The 15000-nt window shown below is 41.9% G+C and overlaps 3 protein-coding genes across 7 annotated transcripts in view; all 3 read right to left on the bottom strand.

Annotated features, from left to right (window-relative positions):
* rabgef1 (RAB guanine nucleotide exchange factor (GEF) 1) overlaps positions 1 to 3749 on the bottom strand; it is an 11866-nt gene extending 8117 nt beyond the window's left edge. For all 3 annotated transcript variants that reach the window (XM_060895987.1, XM_060895988.1, XM_060895990.1), the window contains exon 1: positions 3700 to 3749. The gene's annotated coding sequence lies outside the window, so the exon portion shown is untranslated. The remainder of the gene's footprint in view (positions 1 to 3699) is intronic.
* An 895-nt stretch (positions 3750 to 4644) lies between these two features.
* kctd7 (potassium channel tetramerization domain containing 7) lies at positions 4645 to 8465 on the bottom strand. Of its 2 annotated transcripts, none has more exons than XM_060895828.1 (4): positions 8011 to 8465; positions 6948 to 7117; positions 6683 to 6861; positions 4645 to 6318 (listed from the first exon to the last, which is right to left on the bottom strand). In XM_060895828.1, exons 1-4 carry the CDS (start codon positions 8308 to 8310, stop codon positions 5918 to 5920), a joined length of 1050 nt encoding a protein of 349 aa, XP_060751811.1. In that variant the 5' UTR covers positions 8311 to 8465; the 3' UTR covers positions 4645 to 5917. The 2 variants fall into 2 exon arrangements, with proteins under 2 accessions (XP_060751811.1, XP_060751812.1); XM_060895829.1 differs by having other exon boundaries at positions 4645 to 6294.
* Positions 8466 to 9272: 807 nt separating this feature from the next.
* The window catches only part of LOC132863317 (homeobox protein cut-like 1), a 25718-nt gene continuing 19990 nt past the window's right edge, over positions 9273 to 15000 (bottom strand). Inside the window, exons 17-20 of one of the 2 annotated variants that reach the window (XM_060896053.1) lie at positions 14347 to 14559; positions 14024 to 14212; positions 12494 to 12743; positions 9273 to 12230 (exon numbers count right to left, since the gene is read on the bottom strand). In XM_060896053.1, the coding sequence (XP_060752036.1) occupies positions 11948 to 12230; positions 12494 to 12743; positions 14024 to 14212; positions 14347 to 14559 (935 nt within the window). In that variant the 3' untranslated portion in view covers positions 9273 to 11947. The remainder of the gene's footprint in view (positions 12231 to 12493; positions 12744 to 14023; positions 14213 to 14346; positions 14560 to 15000) is intronic. The other variant, XM_060896054.1, reaches the window with a different exon arrangement.

Below are 15000 nucleotides of genomic sequence, written 5' to 3'. Positions count from 1 at the left end.
CGTTCTTACTGTTTTGTCTGCTTCAGTTCATCCACATGACAGAAGTGTTCACAAATTTCAGATAAACCCAGTGACACAGAGTCAGTTTACTACAGAAAGCCTTTTAGTGTAAAGCCTGTATGGAGCGTGTATAAAGCCTGTATAAAGCCTGTATAAAGCCTGTATAAAGCGTGTATAAAGCGTGTATAACACCTGTATAAAGCCTGTATGGAGCGTGTATAAAGCGTGTATAAAGCCTGTATAAAGCCCGTATAAAGCGTGTATAAAGCCCGTATAAAGCCCGTATAAACCCTGTATAAACCCCGTATAAAGCCCGTATAAAGCCAGTATAAACCCTGTATAAACCCCGTATAAAGCCCGTATAAACCCCGTATAAAGCCAGTATAAACCCCGTATAAACCCCGTATAAACCCCGTATAAAGCCCGTATAAACCCTGTATAAACCCCGTATAAAGCCCGTATAAAGCCCGTATAAAGCCCGTATAAACCCTGTATAAACCCCGTATAAACCCCGTATAAACCCCGTATAAACCCCGTATAAAGCCTGTATAAACCCCGTATAAAGCCAGTATAAACCCTGTATAAACCCCGTATAAACCCCGTATAAAGCCAGTATAAACCCCGTATAAACCCCGTATAAAGCCCGTATAAACCCCGTATAAACCCCGTATAAAGCCCGTATAAACCCTGTATAAAGCCCGTATAAAGCCCGTATAAAGCCCGTATAAACCCTGTATAAACCCTGTATAAAGCCCGTATAAACCCCGTATAAACCCCGTATAAACCCCGTATAAAGCCTGTATAAACCCCGTATAAAGCGTGTATAAAGCGTGTATAAAGCGTGTATAACACCTGTATAAAGCCCGTATAAAGCCCGTATAAACCCTGTATAAACCCTGTATAAACCCCGTATAAACCCTGTATAAAGCCTGTATAAACCCTGTATAAAGCGTGTATAAACCCCGTATAAAGCCTGTATAAACCCCGTATAAACCCCGATATAAAGCCTGTATAAACCCCGTATAAAGCCCGTATAAAGCGTGTATAAAGCGTGTATAACACCTGTATAAAGCCCGTATAAACCCCGTATAAACCCTGTATAAAGCCCGTATAAAGCCTGTATAAAGCCCGTATAAACCCCGTATAAACCCTGTATAAAGCCCGTATAAACCCCGTATAAAGCCTGTATAAACCCCGTATAAAGCCCGTATAAAGCGTGTATAAAGCGTGTATAAAGCGTGTATAACACCTGTATAAAGCCCGTATAAACCCCGTATAAACCCTGTATAAAGCCCGTATAAACCCCGTATAAACCCTGTATAAAGCCCGTATAAAGCCTGTATAAAGCCCGTATAAACCCCGTATAAACCCTGTATAAAGCCTGTATAAACCCTGTATAAAGCCCGTATAAACCCCGTATAAACCCCGTATAAAGCCTGTATAAACCCCGTATAAAGCCCGTATAAAGCCCGTATAAAGCCCGTATAAAGCCCGTATAAACCCCGTATAAACCCTGTATAAACCCTGTATAAAGCCCGTATAAACCCCGTATAAAGCCCGTATAAACCCTGTATAAACCCCGTATAAAGCCCGTATAAACCCTGTATAAAGCCCGTATAAACCCTGTATAAACCCTGTATAAAGCCCGTATAAACCCTGTATAAACCCCGTATAAACCCCGTATAAACCCCGTATAAAGCCTGTATAAACCCCGTATAAAGCGTGTATAAAGCGTGTATAAAGCGTGTATAAAGCGTGTATAACACCTGTATAAAGCCCGTATAAAGCCCGTATAAACCCTGTATAAACCCTGTATAAACCCCGTATAAACCCTGTATAAAGCCTGTATAAACCCTGTATAAAGCGTGTATAAACCCCGTATAAACCCCGTATAAAGCCTGTATAAACCCCGTATAAAGCCCGTATAAAGCGTGTATAAAGCGTGTATAAAGCGTGTATAACACCTGTATAAAGCCCGTATAAACCCCGTATAAACCCTGTATAAAGCCCGTATAAAGCCTGTATAAAGCCCGTATAAACCCCGTATAAACCCTGTATAAAGCCCGTATAAACCCCGTATAAAGCCTGTATAAACCCCGTATAAAGCCCGTATAAAGCGTGTATAAAGCGTGTATAAAGCGTGTATAACACCTGTATAAAGCCCGTATAAACCCCGTATAAACCCTGTATAAAGCCCGTATAAACCCCGTATAAACCCTGTATAAAGCCCGTATAAAGCCTGTATAAACCCCGTATAAACCCCGTATAAACCCCGTATAAAGCCTGTATAAACCCCGTATAAAGCGTGTATAAAGCGTGTATAAAGCGTGTATAAAGCGTGTATAACACCTGTATAAAGCCCGTATAAAGCCCGTATAAACCCTGTATAAACCCTGTATAAACCCCGTATAAACCCTGTATAAAGCCTGTATAAACCCTGTATAAAGCGTGTATAAACCCCGTATAAAGCCTGTATAAACCCCGTATAAACCCCGTATAAAGCCTGTATAAACCCCGTATAAAGCCCGTATAAAGCGTGTATAAAGCGTGTATAAAGCGTGTATAACACCTGTATAAAGCCCGTATAAACCCCGTATAAACCCTGTATAAAGCCCGTATAAAGCCTGTATAAAGCCCGTATAAACCCCGTATAAACCCTGTATAAAGCCCGTATAAACCCCGTATAAAGCCTGTATAAACCCCGTATAAAGCCCGTATAAAGCGTGTATAAAGCGTGTATAAAGCGTGTATAACACCTGTATAAAGCCCGTATAAACCCCGTATAAACCCTGTATAAAGCCCGTATAAACCCCGTATAAACCCTGTATAAAGCCCGTATAAAGCCTGTATAAAGCCCGTATAAACCCCGTATAAACCCTGTATAAAGCCCGTATAAAGCCCGTATAAACCCCGTATAAAGCCCGTATAAAGCCCGTATAAAGCCCGTATAAACCCTGTATAAACCCCGTATAAACCCCGTATAAAGCGTGTATAAAGCCTGTATAAACCCCGTATAAACCCCGTATAAAGCCCGTATAAAGCCCGTATAAACCCCGTATAAACCCCGTATAAAGCCTGTATAAACCCTGTATAAAGCCTGTATAAACCCTGTATAAACCCCGTATAAACCCCGTATAAACCCCGTATAAAGCCTGTATAAACCCCGTATAAAGCCCGTATAAACCCCGTATAAACCCCGTATAAACCCAGTATAAAGCGTGTATAAAGCCCGTATAAACCCCGTATAAAGCCCGTATAAACCCCGTATAAACCCCGTATAAACCCCGTATAAAGCCCGTATAAAGCCCGTATAAACCCCGTATAAAGCCTGTATAAAGCCCGTATAAAGCCCGTATAAACCCTGTATAAACCCCGTATAAAGCCTGTATAAACCCCGTATAAACCCTGTATAAAGCCCGTATAAACCCTGTATAAAGCCCGTATAAAGCCCGTATAAAGCCCGTATAAAGCCCGTATGACTGCAGCTGTGTGCTAGCTGTTTACATGGAGACGCTAGTTAGCATTACACAGTGCGCACAGACACATTAACACACTTTAACTGCAGGTGAACACTAAAACAAGTGACTTCATAAATATCCAAAGTGACAAATCATTAAAACAAAATGACAAAGTGATAAAAGGAGATAAAAGGAGATAAAAGGAGATAAAAGGAGATAAAAGGAGATAAAAGCGACCGACCGGATCAGCTACTGCAACACCGCCTGGCGCAACAACACGGTGACGTCATATCTGTGCGACGCTGACGCCTCAGAGCGGGTCATAAATATATGGAGATCTTTTCTTCTGTAATTAACATTAAACATATAAAGGAGATTTTTACAGGCAAAAGAGTATAAAGGACTTCTTATACATTATTTACAAGGATTTAACAAACTATTTTGTTGTCATTAATCTTTATGTTTTGTCATTAATCATCATGACGTTTTCACTTCATCTAAAATCGGAGTAAATTTTAAATATTACTGATTTTATGAATTAACCCTAATTTAGTTTGCTTTATATTTTGTATTTTATGTTACTTTGTATTTTATTCCTTTAAAATGTCCACATTTGTTTATTTATTTGTTTGTTTGTTTATTTATTTATGTATGTAATTATTATACATTCATGTTGAAACTGTGATGGTGTTGTTTCTGTTCTCTCTGTAGTGACTGTAGTGAAGGAAGGTGTCCATTTGTCTTGTACAAATGGGGGGGGGGTGTCTGAGGTGTAAAGACATTAGGATTGTAATAGTGTTTAGAATGAAATTTTGGTGATATAAACGGCTACGAACAATAAATTGAAAGCAGTGAAAATTGTAATTATTATATAATTCCACACTCTTTTAGGTTTTTATGTTGAAGTTATTATTTTTTTTTTACCTTTATACTGATGAGGAAAAGCACGAGCTCAGATTGAATCCTGTGTTTGACTGCAGCTCAATGTGGAGGTCTGTATAAACACACTGATGAACATCACTCACATCACCAGTAAAAGACACTGGAGATAAACTGCAATGCTCCAGAAATATGTACATCATGTGCCAGTCACTCCAAAAGCTAGCAAAAGTAAAAGCCCCCTTGTCACTGCTCTGTAGGATATATCAGGTTTCCCCACAACAGATTCACTCCTTCTTCACACAAATGGCAAAATATACAGAGTTTATTATCAGCAGAATGAAGCAGTACAAACATGAGGTTCGGTTCATTTCCACTGCAGTGCAACGGAGTTACAGAGGAAACAGAGAAGAACATCACCGCTCGTCCTGAGAGCTCATGCAGCCCTCACAGAAAAATAACAAAACACACAGAGGAGAAGGGGATTAGTTTCAGCGAGATCGTCTTGCTACAGCTGAGCAGAACCTCTGACACATCAGAGCTGAGAGCTACAGAGGGAAGAGGAACAAGTCTCAGTGACAACAAGGAGACTAACAGTCAGTTCAGTGCAGCGCTGTTTAACACACACACACACACACACACACACACACACATACAGGGAACAGGTTAACGCTTACACACCTGATGAGATCACTACACATTTATTAAGTGACTTATGTAGTTATTTTTTATCACAGCTTCATAAAGACTGAATTCTTCACAACACAGACAGTGAAATAATCAAACAGTCCTGCATGTGGTCTTGCTCTCACCCAGATATCTGGACAACCAGTTCAGATGAAAAGCACAAGGAACGTAGCATAAATCTGATGAACATGTCACTCCACGTCGATGAATTCCAGCTCATAATCTCAACACTCGCTCAGGACACAACACCGGCTCCACACAGAACCTCAACAACACCATCCAGCAAGAAGAACCTCACAAGAACCATAACAGTTTTGACAACAACAACAACAAAGACCAATGAGCTGAAACTCCAACCTTCTTGTGATCCTTAAAGACCTGGTCGGGTTCTGAGAACTACAACCTGTCCTTAACACCAAGGGGGTGAAGCAGTGGAAGTGGTTGATGAGGTGCTCTTTAACAATCCTGATCCTCAACGTTCTCCTAGAAAGACCTCAGTCCCAACACCATACAGCTCTCTGAGGATCCGGGCCTGTTCCAATATGTGTCAATGTTATGCTTGTGAGCTCAAAGACAGACTTCTCATGAGTTCCCCATGGCAACGGGGCTCGCTCCAAAATCTATACAGGCAGTTTACTAAGTGCTCTTAAGCTCAGATGGATTAGCCACATGGTTAGCGTTAGCATCAGGTTTACTGCCCTCATGCAAGCTCTCAGAGGAACCTGGACCTGCTTCAGTAACCCGAAGGCTCCTAAGAAGCGTCCTGCAACACTACATCATCTTAAATGTGAAAATAGTTTAGGTTTAGTGTTACGGACGCGACTTCTTCAAATAACAAGACAGAACCGAAATCTGGATCAGTGTCCAGACCTCTATGAGCAGCAGCTGCTCCTTCACCACCAGGTGATCTTGAACTCGTAGATGGGCCTCTTGCAGTAGTAGTGGTTGATGAGGTGTTTGTCACACACTCCGATGCACTGCTGGTCGACGGTGATGCCGCGCTCGGCCAGGTCGCTCACGATGCAGTGCAGCAGGTCGTACACGTCTGCAACGGCCTCCCACGGCCCGAACGACACGTCCACCTCGCAGTGGTGCTCGAACAGCTTGGCCTCGCTCTCTGAGCGCTCGAATCGCAGGGAGTTAAAGAGCGGACGCTCGTAGGGTGTGATGGGCATCTCCTCCTTATACACACAGATCTTCAGCTTGGCAAAACGAGCCTTCCTCTGCATTGCTCGCAGCTTTGCGATCTCCACAATGCGCTCCAGATTCTCTGAGGAACAAACACAACCGAGAGCTTTTAGAAGACAACAGAAGAAAAGAAAGAAAGAGAGAGAGAGAGAGAGAGAGCACATTAAACATGCAGAAGGATCGACAGCATGATTACAAAAACTTAAAACACAATAAATGTTTACTACACACACACACACACACACACACACACACACATATTATACACTACTGTGCAAGAATAATATCACCATTATGTTTATATATGTATTTTGTTATCAAACAAAATAAACAAATAATCATTTATTTCCTTCAGAAACTGATAACCAAATGTATTATAAAGTTTTTAATCTTGACTTAATGAGCTATGAGGAACAGTGTTAATATAAAGTATAATGGTGTGTGTGTGTGTGTGTGTGTGTGTGTGAGACCTTTATAATAAGGCAATAGGTCGAGGAATGCCTGTCGCACTTTTTCCCCAGTCAGCGGCTGTCTGTCCTCCAGCCTGTCTAACAGCGGGCCGATGGAGTAATACTGAGCCTCTCTGTGTACGGACCGAACACGTTCCCTCTGAGGCAGCTCACCCTCGCGCAGGAAGTTCAGGATGTCGCTGTACTCAGTAAACACACACACACTCAGATATGGAGGTCTAACATACACTGGAGGTGTAACAGTAACACAGTCATACTTTCTCACCCAAAATAAGCTCCGTCACGGTCGATGAAGTATCGGCCCTCGGCATCTCGGGGGATGTGATGGCGTCCACTGAACATGGCGGCCAACATGGTGTCTTCGTACCGCCGCAGCGTGGACAGGCGTGTGGTGAAGTACGTCCCTCCTACGTTCAGAGGAATCACCTCGGGAAACTACGGCACAGAGACTCATCGTGTTAATGATGAATATTAATATTCAGACTCCATCACTGACCCCTTGATGAATCAGCAAAACTGTGACGTGAACGTCCTCCATCAGCATCTCCACAGCCTGCAGAACCTGCTCATGACTCAACATGACACACCTGGGCTTTATTCTAAACATGTTAACTAAAAGAATTTAGATGTGCTTCAATTTTCTTTTTTTTCCATTTTCTTCAGAAACAAACAAGCTTCTACATTTTCTGATATATGTATATCGCTGTAGTCTGTGTGCAGATGATGATATTTTTCCCCAAACAAACCGAGCTGCTGATTTCGGACACAGAGACACTGGGCCTTGGGCTTTAACTATCTACTCCACTGTCTTTAGCTTAATGACAGTTTATCTATAGACTATAAACAGTTTGCACTTTGCACAAACACCATGTAGATGTTCTGATGTGAAGGTACATTGTACTGATCCACTGCATCTGAACATCTTTCACTGGGAGATGAATGAATGATCAAAATAAAAGTGACGTGTGGCTCAAAAATAACAATAACATTATAGTGACATCGTATTCATCAATAATCAGTGTGTGTGTGTTGTTTTACACACATCATATTACTAGTGGAATTTTATTCCGTTATTAATTATGGATGAGGATTTAAGGTCAACAGAGCAGCCAATCAGAGGCGCCGCCTGTCCTCCGCGTGCCATGACGCACCAATCAGATTAACGTAAAGGGGAAGAAAACAGCAGGAGCGTGAAAACACTGACACGTAGCAATTAGAGGAGAAAATAAACAGCACACGTGTGTAGCGGAAAACACACGCACGCACACACACACACACACACTATTTATATCTAACAGATAAATAAAGCCGAGCCCAGGCCTGTGTACCTCCTGGGGTGCGTTCAGTGTGCGCAGAGATCTGGCCAGGTTCCTGTTCGGAGCGTTAATGGCTACTCTGCGTTTCTCCTCCTCACACTTGGACATGGCGGAATCTCGCTCCGGCTCGCTGTCCCTTGCAGCCGAGAACACGACCATGACTGTGGGCTGAGGAGGAACTTCCCGGCCGTCCTGAGTGAGTCTCCTCAGCCGTGGTAATGATGAACATGTCGGTGCGGCGCCCGCGGCCGAGCTGATGGAGAGCTGCCCTGCGTCTCCGTTCGGCGTCTCGCCTGCTCCATTCTGCTGCATGCACTCTAAAGACCCCGACTAATGCTAGCGTGTGTGTGTGTGTGTGTGTGTGTGTGTGTGTGTGTGTGTGTTAGGGTTTAATCCGGAACGTCACCACGGAGAGATAAATACACAGAGAGATAGATGAAGGTTCGCTGTTTCTGCCTCTCATCACGGTCCAGCTTCGACCACACCCCTTTGTAACGCCCCCTTCAGGCCACGCCCCCTTCAGACCACACCCCTTAATCATTCTCTTTCTTCTGTTACCATCTAATCCAGCTACATACAACATTTTGTCTGAGATTCTAGTTATTATAAAAAAGTGATCAGGAAATTAAGATGGCGAAGATGAAAGTAGAATTTATTAAATAAATAAATAAAAATAAATAAAATGATCATCATAGCTGATGAGAATATTTACTAAATTTAATGACACTTTTTCTTATCTGACTAATTTACGGATAAACTGCTCTCACTAGTGCTCTCATCACTGCTCTCATCAGTGCTCTCACTAGTGCTCTCATCAGTGCTCTCATGTGCTCTCATCACTGCTCTCATCAGTGCTCTCACTAGTGCTCTCATCAGTGCTCTCACTAGTGTTCTCATCAGTGCTCTCACTAGTGTTCTCATCAGTGCTCTCTACTTTAAAAAGTAGTTTAAAAAGTAAACTAAGAGCAAAAATATATGATGTGTATCAGTTATTTAAATAAAGTAAAATAAATAAAATAAAATGCATTTATTTTAAATTTATTTTGAATAAATTATGGGCTTTTGTCATTTCATTGTTAAATCAAATCATACCATAGAAATAAAGCTCAAGTCATTTAATTAATCCCTAAATATTATATATGTGTGTATAACTAGATGTGAAATAATTCATGCACACGACATCATTTACATATCACACGTGAATAAATTAAAATAGAAATCATTTAAACACAAATGTCAGGTGGATTGTAAATAAACAAAACTTGAGAAGAAAATTACAACATTAATTTTTATTTTTCTATCACTTTCCATATAAAAATTCAAATTAGTCAGTAAATTGGTGTAAATTATTGGAATAAATAAAATAAATGACAAGTATAAAATAGTACACACCCTCACACACACGTGCACACACGCACGCACGCACGCACACGCACACACCCTCACACACACGCACACACACGCACAGAGGTAAATACAAACCATATTCACTTCCATGATCACACTTTTGTTCCTGACAAATAAACTGAATATAATAAACATTGAGGATGAAACATGAGGATTTAAGACTGGAAGACAGAATAATGCTGTAAATACAGAGAATATAAATAAAATGAGCTACATGTTGACATTAAAACAGAAAGTTCTTTACACATCAGCTTTAAAATGAAAACATTAATAAAAATAATACAGCAAAAATGTTTCAAATGGAGCTTTAACCTGAGATTTGAATCTGATGCCGACATCCTTTCTAACTCCTCCCACATACTCAGACATGCACATAATATGCAAATATGTAAATAAGATGTAAATGATGTGTAACGGACCTGTAAATGGGCTTCCTAGCAGATCCGTTATCACTGTGTTATTGTTTACAAAATTCACTCACTCATTCATCTTCTACCTCTTATCCGAACTACCTCGGGTCACGGGGAGCCTGTGCCTATCTCAGGCGTCATCGGGCATCAAGGCAGGATACACCCTGGACGGAGTGCCAACCCATCGCAGGACACGGACACACACACACACACACACACACTCTCATTCACTCACACAATCACACACTACGGACAATTTTCCAGAGATGCCAATCAACCTACCATGCATGTCTTTGGACCGGGGGAGGAAACCGGAGTACCCGGAGGAAACCCCCGAGGCACGGGGAGAACATGCAAACTCCACACACACAAGGCGGAGGTGGGAATCGAACCCCCAACCCTGGAGGTGTGAGGCGAACGTGATAACCACTAAGCCACCGTGACCCCCTGTTTACAAAATTAAAGCTTTAAATTAATGACTCGATTAAAATACACAAATAAAACAATACTCATTTTAATTCAAATGGAAAGGAAGAAAAAGAAAAAGAGGACGGTGTTAAGTGCTGAATCTGACCAAGAGTAAAGTCATGAAGCTTCACTAATTAACCCACTCTTAATAAATCTGTTCACTAACTAAAAGGTTTAACGTGTTATTGTTCTGTTAGGAGGAAAAAATCACCTAAAACTAAAATAAAGTGTGTGTAAAGTCCGAGCGAGTGATTAAACTCTGTAGAGTGAAGTGACCGAGAAACGATCTGTTCATTGGATTAAAATGCCACAAACATGAAAGTGCTTTACATGTCATCATGTAAATGTGTTATGATGCATTATAAAGCCTGTATGAGTAGTGCACAGTTACATGTTCATTAAACTCATTAACAGAAGAATAAAGTCCATTCTCCATTAAAAGCACGTTCCACTGAACCGCCGGCAATTTGTTCATCTGACAACATGGAAGCTGAACATTTATCACTCCTTCAGATACAGAGATAAAAAAACAAGTCCATAAGAATTTAATATTTATAAAATACCTGTATAAATTACAGCAACTGATAAAAGTCTACTACTATTATTCTAATTATTAAAGGTATAACAAGGAGAAGGAAAACCTCTCTCACACACACACACACACACACACACGTGTATAAAACAGACAGGAAAATGAATCTCTCACTCATTCTCTCATCCTTTCATATGCTTCAGTCTCCACAGTGAGTGTTCAGTGTTCAGTGTTCGAGAGATAATGAGGAGTCACACAACCTCAACTGTTTCACAAAGAGAACATATAACAAACTGTATATCAGGTGTAAGAGACCTCTAAAGGTTTAAAGCATGCGAGTGTTTCCCCTTCACGCTGTGTACGGACGTTAGAAACCAGTCATAAAGTGCAGTTTGTAACTGAAGTGATGTTAAAGTAAAGGTCCTTGGTCTGAGGTCTGAAGTGCTGCTTGTTGTTTTATAGTAAATTGTTTCTAGAAGAACGTTCCTCTGTGCATCAGGGCTGGTGATGTTCATGTGTGTGTGCTACAGAGTACCCATGATGCACTGGGGTGTTTGTGGAGATAATAATGAACACCTACAAAAAGATTTTTAGATGAAGATGGCAAGAGTTGCATAGAGCTGAGAGCAGAGACCTGCTTCCTCAAGTGCTTCTTTTTTAATTCCCTGTACACACACACACACACACACACACACACACACTTAAAAACATTGTAGTAACAGTTGCTGCCTTTATTGCTGAATGGTTTTGATAGATTTGGGGTTTATTTTTTGTCTTGTAAGTGCCCAAGAAGAAGAAGAAAATGAGCTCTCTCTCTTCTCCTCCTGCTGATAAACTGAATGTACTGTTTGTCTTTTTCATCTGTTATCAGTTTTCCTCCTTTATTCCTCCCTGATTCACTTCCACATTAACACAATGCTGTTCTGAACACAGTGTTGATGCTTAATGTCTGAAATCAATCAAATATTCAAAAATAATGTTAACTGAACATCCAGTAGATTTTAAATAAAGATATAAACGAGATAAATCTGAGATAAACGAAGCTCCTGTTACAGCTGATTACACTGATCTCAGACTGCCCCTGCTGGGCGTGGCCTGATACGCAGAGCTCTGCCTGAGACTCCGCCTCCAGTTACCCTGACGAGGAAGCGTTCACACTCTCCTCACTCACGTCTCCATCCTGGGTCTCGTCCCGACTCGCCGCTTGCTCCAGACGGTGGATGATGCTGTTAAGGTTGGCGACTTTGCGTCTGCGCAGGTTGCTGTCTCTCAGGACTCGGGGTGACGCAGAGGATTCTGGGAAGTTTAAGGTGGAGTCCTGCTGCTCCTCCTGCACTTCACTCGTCTGTGCCTCGGAGACGCCGTCCGATTTCGCTGCAGCCGCTTCCATGAAGACTCCACGACGAATACGAGACCTGGAAACGGGAAACAGGAAGTGTTCCAACTTTCTGCTACGTCCCAAACCACCGCACGAACATTTGTGTCTAAAGAGCAGCTCACAATAACACACAAAGATATCAATAAGACCTTTTATTAGGAGGTCGAGTGCTGTGTTCCTCTTCTTTTGTTTCATCTTCATAGCCTTCTTCTACTGCTCAGGCTGTGTTAAGAGTGTTATGACTGTATGTGTGTGTGATGACTGTATGTGTGTATGCGTGTGTGTGTGTGTGTGTTTAACCTGTAGTTGTGGAACCAGTTGGTGACAGTGCTGGCTTTGAGCCCGAGCTGCTGTGCGAGTTCCTCGACGGTTCCTGGTGATGGATATGGTTTCTCCTCGTACGCTTTCCTCAGAGCCTCTTTCTCCTGTGCACTGAGGATGACCCGAGACTTCTTCAGCTGAGGAACAAACTCCTGTCCAGCCTCAACACACACACCACTGTCCAGCACAGAGTCCTCACACACCGAGCTCACACGCCTCTTCAGATATACTACACACACACACACACACACACACACACACACACACACACACACAGCAGTATGATTATAAAGGACAGTGTATTAAATTCAGTAATAAGATATAAAGACTAAAACACACACAATATTTATGATGCAATATTAATACCCCATGATGTCGCTGCTTTACTGCTTTCGCAATTGTTTATATTTAGAGAATTTTAATGACAGCTGAAAGTCTTGTCGTGTCACATGTGCTGTACTACTCAGTGTGCAGTGTAAAATCACTCCATCTTTTAGTCTGACAGCAGAACTGATCAGATGAACCGCTGCAGTGTGATGATGTTAAATGACCAGCAGGGGGCAGCATCAGAATATAATGATTATCACACAGCAGTTAAACAGGAGTTTGTCAGAAACACAGCAGCCATTTTAATGTAATATTTGATGGTTATGTGTAACAGGATTGTTCAGCAGTCGTTAGTGTTGGTTATGTGTAACAGGATTGTTCAGCAGTCGTTAGTGTTGGTTATGTGTAACAGGATTGTTCAGCAGTCGTTAGTGTTGGTTATGTGTAACAGGATTGTTCAGCAGTCGTTAGTGTTGGTTATGTGTAACAGGATTGTTCAGCAGTCGTTAGTGTTGGTTATGTGTAACAGGATTGTTCAGCAGTCGTTAGTGTTGGTTATGTGTAACAGGATTGTTCAGCAGTCGTTAGTGTTGGTTATGTGTAACAGGATTGTTCAGCAGTCGTTAGTGTTGGTTATGTGTAACAGGATTGTTCAGCAGTCGTTAGTGTTGGTTATGTGTAACAGGATTGTTCAGCAGTCGTTAGTGTTGGTTATGTGTAACAGGATTGTTCAGCAGTCGTTAGTGTTGGTTATGTGTAACAGGATTGTTCAGCAGTCGTTAGTGTTGGTTATGTGTAACAGGATTGTTCAGCAGTCGTTAGTGTTGGTTATGTGTAACAGGATTGTTCAGCAGTCGTTAGTGTTGACTGGATGCAGAAGAAGTGAATTTCTTCATGTGCTGAAATATTTTGACTATTCGTGTGTATTTGTGTGTATTTATGCTGCATACAGTCTGTAAAACTCAGTGACACGTGGAACTGTTAACATCCACATGATGATGTGTGTGTGTGTGTGTGTGTGTGTGTGTGTGTGTAGAGAAGGGGGCGGGGCCAGCAGGCAGTTCTTGTTTGTTCATATGACTGCTTTCGCCCCCGTGAAGGTTCCAGTGTAGATTCATGATACAACCATGCATTATTATGAGCTGCAGGTGTGTGTGTGTGTGTGTGTGTTCTAATGTTTACCTTTTCTCTCAGTGTGTTTGATTTCTCTCAGTTTGTGGATATTGTTTGTGTCGTTCAGCCATCGCTGCATTCGCACAAATGGCTCTCGGCCTTTCACACTCAGTCTGTGCCACGGTTTGGGTCGAGTTAAAAGATCAGACACAGAACCCTGAGTCAGACCCAAAACAGCCTCACCGAACAGACGCTGACCTTCTCACACACACACACACACACACACACACACACACACACACACACAGGGGTAATTAATTTAATAATCCTTTAAACATGAATAGAAGTAATAAAGTATTATTTTATTTCAGATTTAAATAAGTATTATTTACCACAATTTATTCTCTCACCGAGGTTATTATCGCTCAGCACTTGTCTGACCCTCTGACTGATGGAGTAGGTGTCGAGTTCCGGCTGCATGGACACCACTTCCTGCATTCCGGCTGCCATGTCATGTGACTCAGGCTCCGCCTCTTCCTGCTGATCCTTAACGAGCTCCTCAGGCGAGCTTTCAGGAGACTGGGAGACTTCACTTACTGAAGTCCCTGATGAGACAGGAACAAATAAGCATTACTGTGTGTGTGTACATATGTGTGTGTGTGTGTGTGTACACGTGTGTATGTGTGTGTGTGTGTACACGTGTGTGTGTGTGTACGTATGTGTGTGTGTGTATGTGTGTGTGTACTGTATGTGTGTGTATAAGTGTGTGTGTAGAGGGCAGGATGACATTCACCAGAATGTAACTACAGTGACTAATGAAGGGTTATACAGTGCCTTCAGCCTCACACACACACACACACACACACACACACACACACACACACACACACACACACACACACACACACACACACACACACACACACACACACACACACACACACACACACACACACACACACACACACACACACACACACAAAACCTGGAGCAGAATTTCTCTCTCCTTTAATTTTCTGTAATTTAGGTCACACGACTGATGTAAT

Source organism: Tachysurus vachellii, chromosome 20, assembly GCF_030014155.1.
Source record: "Tachysurus vachellii isolate PV-2020 chromosome 20, HZAU_Pvac_v1, whole genome shotgun sequence".
Taxonomy (NCBI): Eukaryota; Metazoa; Chordata; class Actinopteri; order Siluriformes; family Bagridae; genus Tachysurus; species Tachysurus vachellii.
This window is presented reverse-complemented; position numbering and strand designations above follow the sequence as displayed.